Source organism: Loxodonta africana, chromosome 3, assembly GCF_030014295.1.
Source record: "Loxodonta africana isolate mLoxAfr1 chromosome 3, mLoxAfr1.hap2, whole genome shotgun sequence".
Taxonomy (NCBI): Eukaryota; Metazoa; Chordata; class Mammalia; order Proboscidea; family Elephantidae; genus Loxodonta; species Loxodonta africana.
Window position 1 is genome coordinate 158816600 of NC_087344.1, and position 16857 is coordinate 158833456.

Below are 16857 nucleotides of genomic sequence, written 5' to 3' on the forward strand. Positions count from 1 at the left end.
CTACATGTTAGTCACCTGAATGTCTTCTTTGGTGAAGTGTCTGCTCATATTTGCCCATTTTTTAATTGGATTATTTGTCTTTTTGTGAGGTGTTAAAGTTTCTTGTAGATTTTAGAGATTAGACCGTTGTCAGATATGTTATAATCGAAAATTTTTTCTTGGTCTGTAGGTTGTCTTTTTACTCTTTTGGCGAAGTCTTTTGATGAGCATAAGTGTTTAATTTTTGGGAGCTCCCGGTTATTTAGTTTATCTTCTGGTTCTTGTACATTGTTAGTTATGGTTTGTATCCTTTTTTATGCCATATATTAGGGGCCCTAGCATTTTTCCTATTTTTTCTTCCATGATCTTTATAATTTTAGGTTTTATATTTAGATCTTTGATCCATTTTTAATTAGTTTTTTGTGTATGGTGTGAGGTATGGGTCCTTTTTGATTTCTTTTTATAGATGGACCTCCAGCTTTGCCAGCATTATTTGTTAAAGAGACGGTCTTTTCCCCATTTAATGGACTTTCATCCTTTGTCAAAGATCACCTGACCATAGATGGATGGATTTACATCTAGGTTCTTGATTCTGTTCCATTGGCCTAAGTGTCTGTCCTTGTACTACTACGAGGCTATTTTGTCTACCATGGCTGTATAATAGGTTCTGAGATCAGGTAGTGTGAGGCCTACTTTGTTCTTCTTCTTCTTCAATATTGCTTTGCTTATCTGGGGCCTCTTTCCTTTCCATATAAAGGTAGTGATTAGTTTTTCCATCTCGCTAAAGAATGATGTTGGTGTTTGGATTGGGATTGCATTATATCTATAGATTGCCTTGGGTAGAATTGACGTTTTCATAATGTGGAGTCTTCCTGTTCAGGAGCATGGTATGTTTTTCCATTTATGTAGATCTTTTTTGGTTTCTTGTAATAGTGTTTTGTAGTTTTCTTTGTATACGTCTTTTATGTCACCAGTTAGATTTATTTCTAAGTATTTTGTCTCTCTAGGGGCTATTATAAGTGGTATTGTTTTCCTGACTTCCTTTTTGAAGTTCTCTTTGTTAATGTATAGGAATCCAACTGATTTTTGTATGTTGATTTTGTATCCTGCTACTGTGCTGAATCTTTCTATTAGTTCCAGTAGTTTTCTTGTGGAATCTTTGGGATTCTGTATGTATATCATCTGCAAATATAGATAGCTTTACTTCTTCCTTTCAAATTTGGATGCCCTTTATTTCTTTTTCTTGCCTTATTGCTCTAACTAGGACTTCCAGCACAATGTTAAATAGGAGTGGTGATAAGGGACATCATTGTCGTGTTCCCATTCTCAGGGGGGAATGCTTTCAGGCTCTCTGTGTTAAGAATGGAAACCCTGGTGGCATAGTGGTTAAGAGCTACAGCTGCTAACCAAAAGATTGGCAGTTCAAATCTACCAGGCTCTCCTTGGAAACCATATGGGGCAGTTCTGCTCTGTCCTGTAGGGTCGCAATGAGTTGAAATTGATTTGATGGCAACAGCTATATTGAGAATGATGTTGGCTGTTGGTTTTGTATAGATGCCCTTTATCATGTTGAGGAATTATCCCTGTGTTCCTATTTTATGGAAAGTTTTTATCAGAAATGGGTGTTGGACTTTATCAGATGCCTTTCCTGCATTGATCGAGATGATCATAGGATTATTTCCTTTTGTTTTATTTATGTGGTAGACGATGTTGATTGATTTTCTAAAGATGAACCATCTTTTCATACCTGGTATGGATTCCACTTAGTTTTGGTGTATTATTTTTTGATATAATGCTGAATTTTATTGGCTAGAATTTTTTGAGATTTTTTTGCATTTGTATTCATGAGAGATACTGGTCTGTAATTTTCTTTTTCTGTGGTATCTTTGCCTGATTTTGGTATTAGGGTTGTGTGGGCTTCATAGAATGAATTTGGGAGCATTCCTTACTTTTCTATGTCCTGAAATAGCTTGAGTAGTACTGGCGTGATCTGTTCTCTGAATTTTTGGTGAAGCAGCCTGGGCCAGGATGTTTTGTTGTTGTTGGGAGGTTTTTTTTTTTTTTTTTTTTTTACCTCTTCAGTCTCCTTTCTTGTTATGTGTCTGTTCAGGCTTTCTGTCTCAGTTTGTGTTAGTTTACCTAGGTACTGTGTTTCTAGAAATTTGTCCATTTCATCCAGGTTCTCAAATTTGTTACAGTACAGTTTTTCATAGTATTCTGTTATGATCCTGTTTTGGATTGAATTGTGCCCACCAAAAATGTTTGTCAACTTGGCTAGGCCATGATTCCTAGTATTGTGTGGTTGTCCTCCATTTTCTGATCTGATGTAGTTTTTCTCTGTGTTGTAAATCCTAACATCTTCCTGTGGTTAATGGGGCAAGATTAGTTAATATTAAAGAAGATTTGGGTGGGATGTAAAACCCTTAATCAGCCCTGATTGGATATAAGGGGAGTTTCCCTGGGGTGTGGCCTGCATCACCTTTTTTCTTACAAGAGATAAAAGGAGAAAGAAGGGAGCAGAGAGATGGGACCTCATTACTACCAAGCAAAATAGCCAGGAGTGGAGTGCATCCTTTGAACCCAGGGCCTCTGTGCTAAGAAGCTTCTAGACCAGGTGAAAATTGATGACAGGGAACTTCCCCCAGAGCCAACAGAGAGAGAAAGCCTTTCCATGGAGCTGGTGCCCTGAATTCCAACTTCTAGCCTCCTGAACTGTGAGAGAATAAATTTCTCTTTGTTAAAGCCATCCACTTGTGGTATTCTGTTATAGCAGCACTAGATAACTAAGATAGATCCTTTTCATTTCAGTTGGGTCTGTTGTAATGTCTCCCATCTCACTTCTTATTTGGGTTATTTACTTCCTCTCCTGTTTTTCTTTTGTCAGTTTGGCCAGTGATTTGTCAATTTTGTTGATCTTTTCAAAGAACCAACTTTTGGTCTTATTGATTCTTTGTATCGTTTTTCTGTCCTCTATTTCTTTTATTTCTGTTCTGATCTTTATTATTTTCTTTCTTCTGGTGACTGTGGGCTTCTTTTGTTATTCTCTTTCTATTTGTTCAAATTACAGGGCTAATGTTTTTGATTTTGGCTTGTTCTTTTTTCATGCGTGTGTTTATTATATAGATGACCTCTGAGCTCCGCCTTTGCTGTGTCCCAAAGGTTTTGGTATGATGTGTTTTCATTCTCATTTGATTTAGAAATTTTTTAATTCCGTCTTTGATATTTGCTATTATGCAGTTGTTTTTAAGCAAGGTGTTATTCAGTTTCCATGTTTTTGATTTTTTCCCCTGCCCTTCCGGTTGCTGATTTCTACTTTTATGGTATTGTGATCAGAGATTATGCTTTGTATTATTTTGATGTTTTGGATTTTATTGAAGGTTGCTTTGTGGCCTACATTGTGATCTATTCTGGAGAACATTCCATGTGCATTGGGAAAGAATGTATACTTTGCTGCTGTTGGGTGGAGTGGTCTATGTTATGTTTTAATATTGAAAGTTCTTTACCTAGGTTGGTATCTGGCCATGTTGTCCTGTGTCCTACACTCAGATTGTTGTCTGATGTTGTTGGTTCTCTAGCCAAAGACCTCCCTTTAATATTTATTTTTAAGTTTAGTTTGATTTTTATAAACCTCCTTAATTTCTGTTTATCTGCAAGTGTCCTAATTTTACCATTGTATTTGACAGAGTTTTGCAGGATTTATTATTCTTGGTTGGTAGTTTTTTTCTTTGAAGGTTTTATTTATGTCATACCATTGTCTTATTGCCTGCTTAGTTTCTGTTGAGTAATCAGAGTTTAGAAATACCACAAGTGGATGGCTTTAACAAAGAGAAATTTATTCTCTCACAGTCTAGTAGGCTAGAAGCTCAAATTCAGGGCATCAGCTCCAGGAGAAGGCTTTCTCTGTCAGCTCTGGAGGAAGATCCATGTCATCAGTCTTCTTGTGGTCTAGGAGCTTCTCCACGTAGGAATGTCAGGTCCAAAGGATGCGCTCTGCTCCTGGCACTGCTTTCTTGGTGGTATGAGGTCCTCAAGTCTCTCTGCTTGCTTCTCTCTTTTGCATCTCAGAAGAGAATGGCTTAAAACGCTATCTAATCTTGTAGATCTCATCAATATAACTGCCACTAATCCATCACATTATGTCATAATAACAGGATTTACAACACATAGGGAAATCACATCAGATGACAAAATGGTAGACAATCATAACAATACTGGGAATCATGACCTAGCCAAGGTGACATATATTTTGGAGGGACACAGTTCAGTCCATGACAGTCTGATTGTTTCCCCTTTGTAAGTGATTTTCTTCATTTTTCTCGAGTTGCTCTCAGGATTCTTTCTTTGTCTTTGATTTTGGCAAGTGTGATTATGATATGTTTTAGTGACTTCCTTTGGGGTCTGTCTTATGTGGGGTTCACTGAGCTTCTTGGATTTTCAGCTTTTCATCTTTCATGGTAGTTGGGAAGTTTTCTGCCAGCAAATCTTCAACAATCTTCTGCGTGTTTTCCATTCCCCCCCCCCCCGGTTCTGAAACTCTGATAACATGCAAATTATTTACTCTTTATTGCGTCCCACGTAATTCTTATGTTTTCTTCATTCTTTTATTTGATTTTTCCTCAAAGTGGCATCCATGGATTTGTCTTCAGTTTCACTGATTTTGTCTTCTGTTGTTTCAAATTTACTCCTAAAATCTTCTATTGAATTGTCTATCTCTGAAATTTTGTTGTTTATCGTTTGTATTTCTAGTTTCTGTTTTTGTATGATTTCTAATTGTTTATTTTGATGTTTTGTTCTTGTATAATTTCCCTAATTCTTCTATTGATCTGTGTTTTCCATAATTTTGTCTATTTTTCCTTGTTTTTTTCAGTGTTTTTCTTGGTCTCTTTCCTAATCTCTTGGAGGCCCCTAAATATTAGTCTTTTGAATTTCATTCCAAGTAGTTTCAGTGACTTTTCTTCTACTGGAAGTTTATCTAATTGTTGTGGTCACTTGCTGGAGCCATATTGTCTTCCTTTTTTATATGATTTGATATTGTCCACTGTCTCTGAGACATTAAGGTATTATTTTCTTTATTTATTGATTTTTTTTTTTTAATCTTGCTTTTTTGTTTTGTTTTGATTTGTCAGGACATGTATGCAGGCATGCTTTGTTGCTTGCTTGTCTGTGGGCATGATAGTTCTCACTACCTTGCCCTGGTGGGCCAGGCAGCAGCAGGCAGGGAGAACCTGCTTCACTGTACACTGGTTTGTCAAGGTGGCTGCGGGCAGCCTGGGCAAGCACTGTCTTCCACCTGATGTTGGTTCAGCAGTGTGAAGTGTTCACTGTCCCTTACCAGATGGGTGGGGTTGTCGGATGGGAAGTGGTACAGGCTCACTTCCCGCTGTTCGGCAGGTGGTCAAGTGGTGGGAGGGGAGGGGTGTTGCAGACTAGTGTGGTGGCAGGTATGTGCACTACAGGCACTCTAGCTGAAGCAGCATGGTGGGGGCTAGTGGGAACGGTGGGGAGGTAGCATCCGGGGCTAGGTGGGAGGGAGAAGGAAGAGAAGAGAGAGAAAGAAAAGAAAAAAAGGTTGGCTTGGCAGGAGCCAGTGGATGGGTGCAGGGTGGTCCTAGGTGCCAGCGGGAAGAGGGAGGAGGTGGCATTTGGCATTAGGTGGGAAGGAGAAAGGAAAGTAAGAAAGGAAAGAAAAAAAATGGCAACATGGTGGGGGCCAGCATGTGGGAGTGAGGCAGGCCCACCGGCCAGTGGGAAGAGAGGGGAAGTGGCTTACAGGCTAGGTGGGAGGAGAATGAAAAGAAAGAAAAAGAAATGGTGGTACAGTGGGAGCCGGTGGGTGGGGTGGGGCAAATGTGTTGTGCCAGTGGAAAGGAAGGGGAGGTGGCAATAAGGCTAGGTGAGAGAGAGAAAGAAAAGAAAGGAAAAAAAAAGCCACGTGGTGGGAGGAGACGGTGCAAGCCTGGGGTGTGGGGCTCATATCTGGTACCCCAGCGGTAGGGGCTGCTGGAATGGGGGTTTCTTGCTTCTACTCATCAGAAGGGTGAGGTGTGGGAAAGCATGTTTTCTGGTTACCTGGTGCTCTGTGTCCTGTAGGGAGGTCTGTGAAGCTGCCTTCCTCTACTCCCTGTCTGAGGTCATTGCTGGCTGTGTTTGAAGATGGCCACACTGTGCTGTGTTATTGGCAGGGAACCTCCACTCCGTATCACTCCTCATTCTGTTTTCCATCAGTTTCTTCTTCCAATCAGTGTTTTTTGATCTAGTACTTTATCCCTTCATTTGATGTTCAGGGTACCAGCGTTGACGTTTTTGGGTCTTTGCTGCAGAGAGATGGCATGGTGTGTCTATGTAGGGTACCGTGTTGGCTCTGCCTTTGTTCCTCATTTTAATGAATGACACCTCTGAGTTAGCCAAGACAGAAACCTGGTAGTCACTATGAAGTCCTCCTTTCCTCATCCCCTGTATCCGGTCACTAAATCCTGTTGATTTTATCCCTCAAATGCCTCTTGAGTCTGCCCACTTTTTTCTGTCCCCACTACCAAGACCCTGGACTAGTCTGTACAATCCACCATTCTCTTCTGTGCCGTAGTAATGACTGTGTTCTGGTTTCTCTGCCTTCATGCTTTCCCCTCTTGACCACTCTCCACCCTGTAGACAGAGCTGCATATTGAAACTCAAATTATATCATGTCAGTCTTCTGCTTAAAACCTTTCTATGGCTCCTTCTTGCTATTTGGATAAAGTTTCAATCCCTTAACCAAAATAAAATAAAATAGACCTTAACCAGAAACGAACAAACAAATAAACTGAATCGCTGACCAGTTGGCTCTGACTCGTGGTAACCCCGTGTGGTTCAGTGTAGAGCTGTGCCCCATAGGGGTTTCAATGGCTGTGATCTTTTGGAAGTAGATCACCAGGACTGTCTTCTGAGGTGCCTCTAGGTGGACTTGAACCTCCAAACTTTTGGTTAGTAACCAGCACTTAAGTGTTTGCACCACCCAGAGACTGCTTCAAGCCCTTAGCCTATCTTACCTGATACCTCTACCCCTGCCCATGCTGCCATCTGGCCCCTGGTGCCTCTCCGTCCTCATTCCCCACCAGTTACTCCCTTGCCCTTTCCACTCTAGCCACTTGAAATTGCTTTCACTTCCCCAGACACACCAATCTTTCTGGATTCAGGGCTTTTGGAGGTGCTGTTTCTTTGATCTGTGTGTTCATCCTGTATTCTCCTCCCCTCAACCCTCACCTGGCTGACTCCTCTTGATTGTATCCTTTCAGTGTCATTTCAGCATTATTTCCTTTCAGTTTCAGAATTACTTCTTTCGGGGAGCTTCCTTGCCCTTTGACTAGATGGCTCCCCTTGCGTATTGCCTGTTCGGCGTCTTTTCCATGAGATGTAACTCCTTGAGGGCCTGGAGATATACTTGTGTTGTTTGCAGCCATGTTCTCTGCATTGCCCACAGTACCTGGCACATAGTTGGTTTTCCATAAATGTTGAATCAATTTGATGATTTTTTTGTGAGCCCCAAATCCCTATCAAAGAGTAAAGTCTACATGGTCAAGGATGTTCTACTTCTTACACTTTCTGTCAGCGATTTATCAACTTAGTACAAAAAGTAGCTGATGAATAATTTTTACTACTAAATTTAACATTTTTTTTTCTAAAGAGCATCTTGGAAGTTGTTTTTTTTAATCATCAATAAACTCATGCTGTTCTTCCTAACCAATTTTTTTTTTTTTTCAGTCCTAGATTTCATTGGCTGTGATCCTGTGAAGCCATTTGGGATTATGAACGGGAATGTAACTCTAAATCCATCGTATGATACAGTTTTTAAGGAGATCACATGGAAAAAACAAAAAGATAAAGTTGTAGAGTGGTATAGAGGGTCTGGTTTAAGAGAATTCCCACCATATCAGGGTAGGATTTTTTTAAACGTTACGTCGGGTGAACTCACCATCTTCAATTTAACATCGTCTGATGAGGATCTCTATGAACTCGAATCCCAAGATCTTAAAGATAGCATTACATTTCTCCTTTATGTGTTAGGTAAGTATTCTATTAATTGGTTTGTTTAAAATGGCAAATGTCCAACTATATTAAGAAACCAAAAGAAATGAATAGTTTACGAGAAAGAATTAGATAGTGCTTGTGCCAGGGTTGGAAACCCTGGTGGCGTAGTGGTTAAGTGCTATGGCTGCTAACCAAAGAGTCAACAGTTCAAATCTGCCAGGCGCTGCTTGCAAACTCTTTGGGGCAGTTCTACTCTGTCCTATAGGGTCGTTATGAGTTGGAATCGACTTGACGGCAGTGGGTTTTGTTTTGTTTTTTTTGGTGCTCGCATTTTCCTATCTTTCCGGTGCAAAGGAACTACTTTTCAATTCCCTTGTCATCCTCTGGGTGAGGAGAGAACCCGACTGAGGTGGGAGAACAATAGTATCACTTCCCTTCCTAGGAATGTTCTGGAAAAGGATGCAGTGGTGTTGATTAGCTCAGAACTCTTTGAGCTCCATTGATAGCTAGTGCTGTATAAATTAGGAGTCCCTGGGTGGTGCAAACAGTTAAATACTTGACTACTACTCTGGGTTCAAATCCACCCAGAGGCACCTTGGAAGACAGGCCTTGATCTTCTTCCGAAAGGCCACAGCCTTGAAAACCCTATGAAGCAATTCTACTCTGCACACTTGGGGTTGTCACGAGTCATAAACAACTTGATGGCAACTAACAGCAACAACAGCTCTATAAATCAGAGTTCCTGCTTCCCCCTGCAACCCACACAAGTGGTGGATTTTTTTTTTTTCCCCGTACAACTTTAAACTGAAACTTGAGGTTCTTCCTTAGTTCTCATTGATGTGCCTAGGTTATTCTTCCTCCCTCACCTCTAACTGAAACTGTACTCATCTTTGTCTCTGCTAGTCTCACGGGTTCACTTGTTTTATCCCAGCAGTGAATCTAATTCTAGACCTAGCTATTATATGACAAAGGCTGTCATAAGTAGGTTCCTCTAGTGCCAGAGTATGTAAGATGGATTCCAGGGGCTAGAGAAAAGGCAAGAAGTCCTATATGAGAAAGTCCTGTCTGAGGTAGTTTCAGTGGAACTAGATGTGGTGGCTAACTGGGTGAGAAGCGATGGAGAACAGCCGCTACTCACCTGGTCCAGTAGAGACATTGGGAGGTAGGGAGAGTTTCTTCCTACTACCAGTTCACCATTGTAGTTTCAGAGCTCAGCAGAGGAACTGATATGTAATCAACACTCAATAAGTATTTGTTATATCAGTGAAAGCAATCAAACTGGGTGACTGGGAGGTGGGTGGCATAATTGACAGAACTGGAGGGGCGGTGCTCAGACTGGGTGGCTGATTTGCCCAGAAAATGATGAATTCCATGTAGACAACTGAAACTTGTTAAGATGTTAAGGCATCCGATGGGAAGGACCAATGTATCCTTTTGAAGAAGCTGAATTTTTAAAACCCGGAGGTTGGGTTATCTGGCAGTTTATAGGACAAGCAAACAAAAAGATTGATTCAGGATTTAGATAACAATGGAATGCATTATAGCAACCCTTTTACTGAATTTGAAAAACTGAGTTCAAAACAATTGAATAAGTTTTTCATTTTAAACTTAATGCAATGTTTGTAAATAATTTAGTTTTTAAAATTCTGTGGTAACTCAATAAAAGTGCTTGGTTTTGGCAGTCAGACCAACTGGCTAGTACTTGGGAAGCTTAGTGATGACCTGCAGAGGCATAAAGCACAGGGAAGGTAAGTTTTGATCAGGAGTCAGGGATATCAATAGTATTGAACGTGGGACTTAAAATCCTGGTTTGGGAATCGGGACTTTAGCCTGTGGCAGTGGGGAGTCATTGGATCTGTTACTAGGGCAGGGAAGGGACTTGATGAATATATTTTTAGAAGATTAACCTGACATTGAGTATTTATGATGGTTTGGAGAGAGGATGCTTAGAATGCTTAGCATTCCAGTAGGATGCTTAGAAGTTACTGTGATCATGCAGCTAGAGAGAAGTGTTAATAATGAATATTTGGGAAGGAAAGAAGCAAAAGATACTTCTGAGAGTCAGCAAAATTTAGGTTTTGAATGTCAGAAGACATAAAAGGGAAGAGTTAAAGATGACACAAGGTCTTACACCTGAATGACAAGATGATGGGTCATCTTTTTATTTTTTTTTTTTAGAAATGAGGAAGTCATACTTCCTTGAGAGCCTGTTGAGGGTATGTTCACCCTCATTTAACAGAACTCTGACACACACGAGGTCGCTATGAATTGGAAAGACTCCACAGCAAATGGTTTTAATGTTCCAGAGATCAGACCTAAAGGGAGACTTTCAACAAGGCTATTTTGGTCAGGGGGGTTTCCTGATACCTCTTACATTTAGGGCATCTGCTTCCCTCTATGTGTAAACTGAGATTGGTCTTCCCTCCCCCTCAAGATTTCTACCATTATTGTTGATTCATTCTCTCCCATGCCATACAAACCTTTATCACATTGAGGATGGTGATGTTCATGTAAGTAGAATTAACTAACCTTACAAATGGAGCCCTGGTGGTGCGGTAGTTAAGAGCTTGACTGCTAACTTAAAAGGTTGGCAGTTCAAATCCACCAGCTGCTTCTTGGAAGCCCTGTGGAACAGTTCTGCTTCATCCTGTGGGGTTGCTGTGAGTCAGAATCTACCTTTTAATGATGATAATGAAAATATACACGTATTTCTGTAAAATATTTTCTAATATACATAAGAAATTCTCATATCTTACAGAACAGTGATCTGAATTCATTAATTATAAATTGACTAATTGACTAGTTATAAATTTTCTTAGGGATGAAGTAGGCACATTCCTTACCAGTTTACTGCTGCTTAAGGTATAGATGTAACATGTTTGTTGGATGTAGCTGTGGTGAGTCCCATAGAAGGTGAGAGAACATGAAGGATTTGTAGAAGGAAAAAATCTGATTGGGGGAGACTCTAACCCAAATACTACAGGAAAATTTGCTATTTTTAGGTGAGCATCACTGAGCTGGAAAAGCGCTTCTAGGTTTGACACCTGGCCACAGTGGTGTAATGAGGCAGCTAGAAAAATATTCTGTGTAGTTAGGGGGTTCTAAGAACATAGAAATTAATAATAATACTAGCACTTCCATATGTTTTCCTCCAAATTATTTTCCTATTCCATTTGACCTCTGCAATGACCTTATAAAGCATAGTATTGTATTTTACAGGTGAAAATGAGACACAGATTTAGCATAAGGAGCATAAGGAGTTTGAGCTGGATGATTTCTTAAAAGTTTTTCAGCTCCTAAGAGATCTGTGGCTCAAGATCACACAGCAAGTAGTGTTGGAGCTAGAGCTAAGGCTCAAACCTCCTAAAGCTGGCAACTCTTTTCTTATCACCTGGGGAGCCTCAGCTTCCTGGAGGTGATCACTCATGGCCAAAGGCTTTATGCTGTATTACCAAAACCCAGTACTGTCAAGTCAATTCTGACTCATAGTGACCTCATAGGGTTTCCAGTGCTATAAATCTCTATGGAAGCAGACTAGGCACATCCTACTTTCTCAGAGCCTCTGGTGGTTTTGAACTCCTGACCTTTCAGTTAGCAGTCAATTGGTTTAACCACTGCACCACCAGGGCTGCCTTACATCGCTGGCATTTGTTAAATGCTTACTCTGTGCCAGGCATTGCGTGTTAATTTATGTATTAATTATAACATATATTAACTCATTTAATCCTCACTCCAGTCCTACGGGGCAGATGCTGTTTGATTCCTTATTGTAGAGATGAGGAAACAGGCACAAACTTGCCTAAGGTCAAATGGTTAGTAGTAGTGGAGCTGGGATGTGAACCCAGGCAGTGGGGCTCCTGAGTCCGCCTTACCAATCCTTTTTGGAAGTGAGCTGATTGAGGAGTTTGCATTTTACAGGATGGAGAGTAATTTGAAGACTGTTTTCCCTTAATTTCTCTCTCTGTCCAGCCACCCCTCCACCTGTTCAACAGTACTTACAAGGAACAATCTCTGTGCTTTGTATTACACTATGCCAGGTGCTGAGGATTGAAAGGTGAATAATACCAAGTCTTTACCTCCAAACTCTCACAGCCTGAGGGGACTCATAGTGCATCTCTGGCCTGTTTGGCAAGTATTTCATGAAGGCTAGACATTGGCTGAACTAGATCAATGAACACATGAATAGAGAGTGTGATCACCTGGGATACTACTGAAGCAGAATGCCTGGAGTCTGGATTTTTTTTTTTTTAATATTTGGAAGTTTTTTGCCCTGCATTTTTTTATTGTGGTAAATACATATGTGACAAAACATTTGACATTTCAAGAATCTTCACATATACTGTTCAGTGACATTATGTTCATCGTGTTCAACCATCACCCTTATGCATTCCCAAAATTTTTGATCAAAACGAGTGTTGTTTTAAGTCACTAATTTTGTGATAAATTTCAGCACAGCAGTAGATAACTAATATACCACTCCTCACTTTCTTAGAGGATCTCCAGGTGGTGCACATAGTTAATGGGCTTGACTACTAGCCGAAAGGTTGGCAGTTTGAGCCCATCCAGAGGTGCCTCAGAAGGCAGGCTTGGCAGTCTGCTTCTGAAAAGTCACATTCTTGAAAACCCTATGGAGCAGTTCTTCTCTGACACACATGGGGCCACCAGAAGTCGGAATTAACAGCAACTAATGACACCTTCTCAAGCTCTTTGCTCCTAAAATTCACTGTCTCTCCTGAATCATTATACCTCTTTCTATTTAGTCATTCCCTTTAACTCATCTGCATGCTCTAGGGTCTCCCATGAGAAAAACACTCTCTTGACATCTCATGACACTCCAGCTGTCACCTTGTTTCTCTACTCTCCTTCATGGAAAAATGTCTAGAAACCGACTCCAGTCATCCTCCACATTCCTCTCATTCTCTGCTCAACCCACTGTTCCTAATGAAGTCCCCAGTGACCTCCATTTTGCCCAATCCAAAGCTCGCTATCCTGTCCTCACCTTACTTGTCTTCTTGGCAGCGTTCAACACAGCCAACCATGTCCTCTTTCCTTCTCTCTCTCTCTCTTTTTTTTTTTTCAGGTTACCCTATTTTTTTTCTTTTGAGAATATACACAGCAAAACATACACCAATTCAACAGTTTCTACATGTACAGTTTAGTGACATTAATTACATTCTTCGAGTTCTGCAACCATTCTCACCCTCTTTTCTGAGTTATTCCACCCATTAACATAAACTCACTGCCCCCTAAAGTTCTTATCTAATCTTTTGAGTTGTTGTCCAGTTTGATTCCATATGGATGGTTCTTAAAAGAGCATAATGCTTAAGGCAGACCTTTTTTACTAGTTACGCTAAGCTATGGTTTGGTTTTAAGAAAGCTTCAGGGAGTACTTTTGGTGTAAGGTTTAAAGATTACCTCAGGGCAATGGTTTCAGGGGTTTGTCTACCTTCCACAGCTCCAGGAAGCCTGGAGTTCATGAGAATTTGAAATCTGTTCTGTATTTTCCCCCTTTTGATCAGGGTTCTGGAGCCTGAATTTTTAACAAGCATCCTAGGTGATTCTCACGTACATTACTATTTGAGACATACTACAGAACATTTTGAAAGAAGTAGAAAGCTTGGTTTTCTGCCCTTGAGAAATGTCCGCTCTAGTTTTAGAGGTTGGCATAACTACTTGCAGTGTATAATAGAGTCATTTCTGAACTGTTCAGGGGCCTCAGGAGGTTCCTTGGAAGTACCCGGGGTGCCCATGAGGGTTTGGTGGGCAAACAAGACCAGAGGAGGTTGAGAGGGCAGAGCTCTATGCTCCCCAATTTTGAATCAACTGGAGCAACTCTGCTTTCATCCATTTGTGTATTGGTCTGCTGCTTACGATTTAATTTGGAGAAAGGTTCCCACTGCTTAAAAAAGGATTGAAAGTTCTTTTAGCTAGAGAAAAACATTAAGGCAGCACACATGGAGTCTCCATGAGTCAGAATCAATTTGACTGCATCAGGTTTGGTTTGGTTTCCCTAAGAAGTTATATGAGCTAGATTACACCTAAAAACTGAGGAAATCCCAGGTAGAAAGGGAAGTTAGTGTGTGACTTGGGTCTCTAACAAGGCAAACCCGGCACATTGTATAACTGAAAGAATTCAGGAGGAAGAGAAGATGGGGAAAGGTGAGTTCAATACTTTCAATTTTTAGATTGCTAGTAAAGTTGGAGCTTAAGCATTCCTTTGTCTTTGAAAATGTAATTTTAAAAGACGGCATAGTATTTCATCATCTGTCTGAACCTTAATTTACTTTAATTCCCTTTTTAATAGATGTTTAGTATATGTTGAAAGTTTAGTTATTATCCAGATGCTACCATGACCACTTTATAAAAGTAATTTATTTTTGTTGCTGTTGTTGAAAATGTACAAAACAGAGCATTTAGCACTTCATCGATTTCTACGTGTGCAATTCAGTGACATTGACTAGAGTCTTCAAGTTGTGCAACCATTCTTACCCTCATTTTCCTTCTTGTTCCTTCACCATTAACATAAACTCACTGCCCCCTAAGCTTCCTATGTAACCGTTCAAGTTGCTCTTGTCCGTTTGATCCCATATAGATAGCCCTTTAAAAGAGCACAATGCTCAAGGCAGACATCCCTTACTAATTACGCTACACTATTATTTGATTAAAGAAGTTCAGGGAATATTTTTGGTTTAAGGCTTAAAGATTATCTCAGGGCAATAGTTTCAGGGGTTCATCTAGCCTCCATGAATCCAGCAAGTCTGTCTTCCATCAAAATTTGAAATTCTGGTCTGCATTTTTCTACCTTTTGGTCAATATTCTTGTATAGAATCTTTGATGAGAATTTTCAGTAATGGTAGCTGGGCACCATCCGGTTTTTCTGGTCTCATGGCAAAGGAGGTAGTTGTTCATGGAGGCTATTAGCCATGCATTCTATATCTTCCTCCTATTCCTGACTCTCCTTCTGTTGCTCCAGGTGAATAAAGACCAATTGCTGTACCTTGGTTGGCCACCTGCAACCTTTTAAGACCACACACACTATTCCAAGAACTAGGAGGTAGATTAGGAGTACTTAACATGATATTAGGCCAATTAACTGCAATGTCCCATGAAACCATGACCTTAAACCTCCTAACCAAGAAACCAAATCCCAGGAGGTATTTGGTTATACCTAAACAGCCTCGACAGCTGCTCTTTTTTCCTTTTGTAAGAGTATGTATCACACAACATTTGTCAATTCAACTCTTCACAGGTGTACAACTTATTGACATCAATTATGTTAATTGGTTGTGCAATCATTGCCCTTAATGAGAATTTTCTATCACGGTAAACAAACTCAGTGCTCCGTAAACAATAACCACTCTCTTTCCCCCCTCCTCCTGCCTCTGGTAACCATTAATGAACATTGATCGCCATACATTTGCATGTTCTTGTCTTTTTATGTAAGTGACGTCGTACAGTATTTGTCCTTTTGTGATTGACTTATTTCGTTCAATTATTTCATTATTGATGCATGATCACTTTTTGTATTATGTATATTTTTGCATGTTTCTCAAATCTCTTATGGTTAGTTGCTTGGGGAAGGTTGAAATAAATGCAAGAAGGCATATGAAGTAAGAAAGAAATGACTGATGAATAAAAAAAGATGAATAGAACAAGTTAATTAGCTTTGAGGTTTTAGAGAGCAACAATGGCACAATGTGACTCTCCCCCTTCTTTGTAATGTGTGAGCATCTTAATCCATCCTTGTAGGTCCAGGTTGCCTGAGCCAGTAGGGGGTGCTTCCTAGAGGAAGGCTGGGAGCTAGGCCTCTAGGTGCCACACCCCCTTTGCCTATTAGCAGGTACAGCCCAACCAGTTTCCAGGGTCCAGCCAAATTGTATATTGCCCCATAGTACCTTTTACAAAACTCTTTGGGTCCAATGTGTTTGGAAATTAATTTTTATTTGTATAGACTTTAGAAAGGTATGCAAACTATTTTTATACGAACTATTTTCTGTGTGTGTATTCAAAAGTACCCCACTAAGTTACGGGGAGCACTCTGTAATATAGCACATGAGTATTTTGTGGTGAAACATGATAATGAGTATTTGAAGTGAAAAAGCAAAAACAAATCCTCATGTCAGTTCAGATCAAGATTTACAGCTAAATGACTTTGCTACTAACTGGTGAAAACTCTTTGCGCTTTAAAAGCTTTCTGGATTTCAGAATCAAGAATAAGGGAATTGAGGTCTATGTTTATTCTGCTGAACTTGAGCAGGTAAGTCTAACCCAAGAGAAGAGAGAATTCTCCCCTGTTGGTGATGAAGGAGGTGGTCTGCTTGTCTTTTCAAGTTCAGAAGGAAGTTGGAGGTTCTTCATAAATTTGCAGAGAATGAGTAGAAATATTGCTCTTTTCCGTACTAAATAGTACACTTTTTTTTTTTTTTTTCCAGAGCCGCTTCCATCTCCGATTCTAAATTGTACACTGACTGATGAAAAAGTTATAGTCTGGTGTTTGATACCGGAACATTACAACAGGCATGTTGACCTTATAAAGTACTCCTGGGATTGCCCCTTAGAACAGTGTAAAAATTCCTCGAACCCTGAACTGGAGTTTAAAAAGGATAATGATCTTTCAAAGGAAATACAATGTACCTTGAGCAATCAAGTATCCAAAATGAAATCATCAATTGTTTTGAGAACCTGTGTGCCAGATGGTAAGTAAATAACTAAATGGGTCATGGCAGAGATACTAGATACAAGTGGGGCCCATGGACAAGTGGTGGGTTGTGGGTTTCAGACAACAGATGTGACCAACATACTTTTCATAAATGTATTTGAAATGTAAGGTGAGTTACAGCTTTCACAGAAACCCCATTATATACGTAAGGCTGA

The 16857-nt window shown here is 40.1% G+C and overlaps 1 protein-coding gene across 2 annotated transcripts in view; it reads left to right on the forward strand.

Annotated features, from left to right (window-relative positions):
• CD58 (CD58 molecule) overlaps window positions 1–16857 on the forward strand; it is a 95222-nt gene that overhangs the window by 20687 nt on the left and 57678 nt on the right. For both annotated transcript variants that reach the window (XM_064282373.1, XM_010589599.3), the window contains exons 2-3: window positions 7717–8019; window positions 16416–16679. In XM_064282373.1, the coding sequence (XP_064138443.1) occupies window positions 7717–8019; window positions 16416–16679 (567 nt within the window). The remainder of the gene's footprint in view (window positions 1–7716; window positions 8020–16415; window positions 16680–16857) is intronic.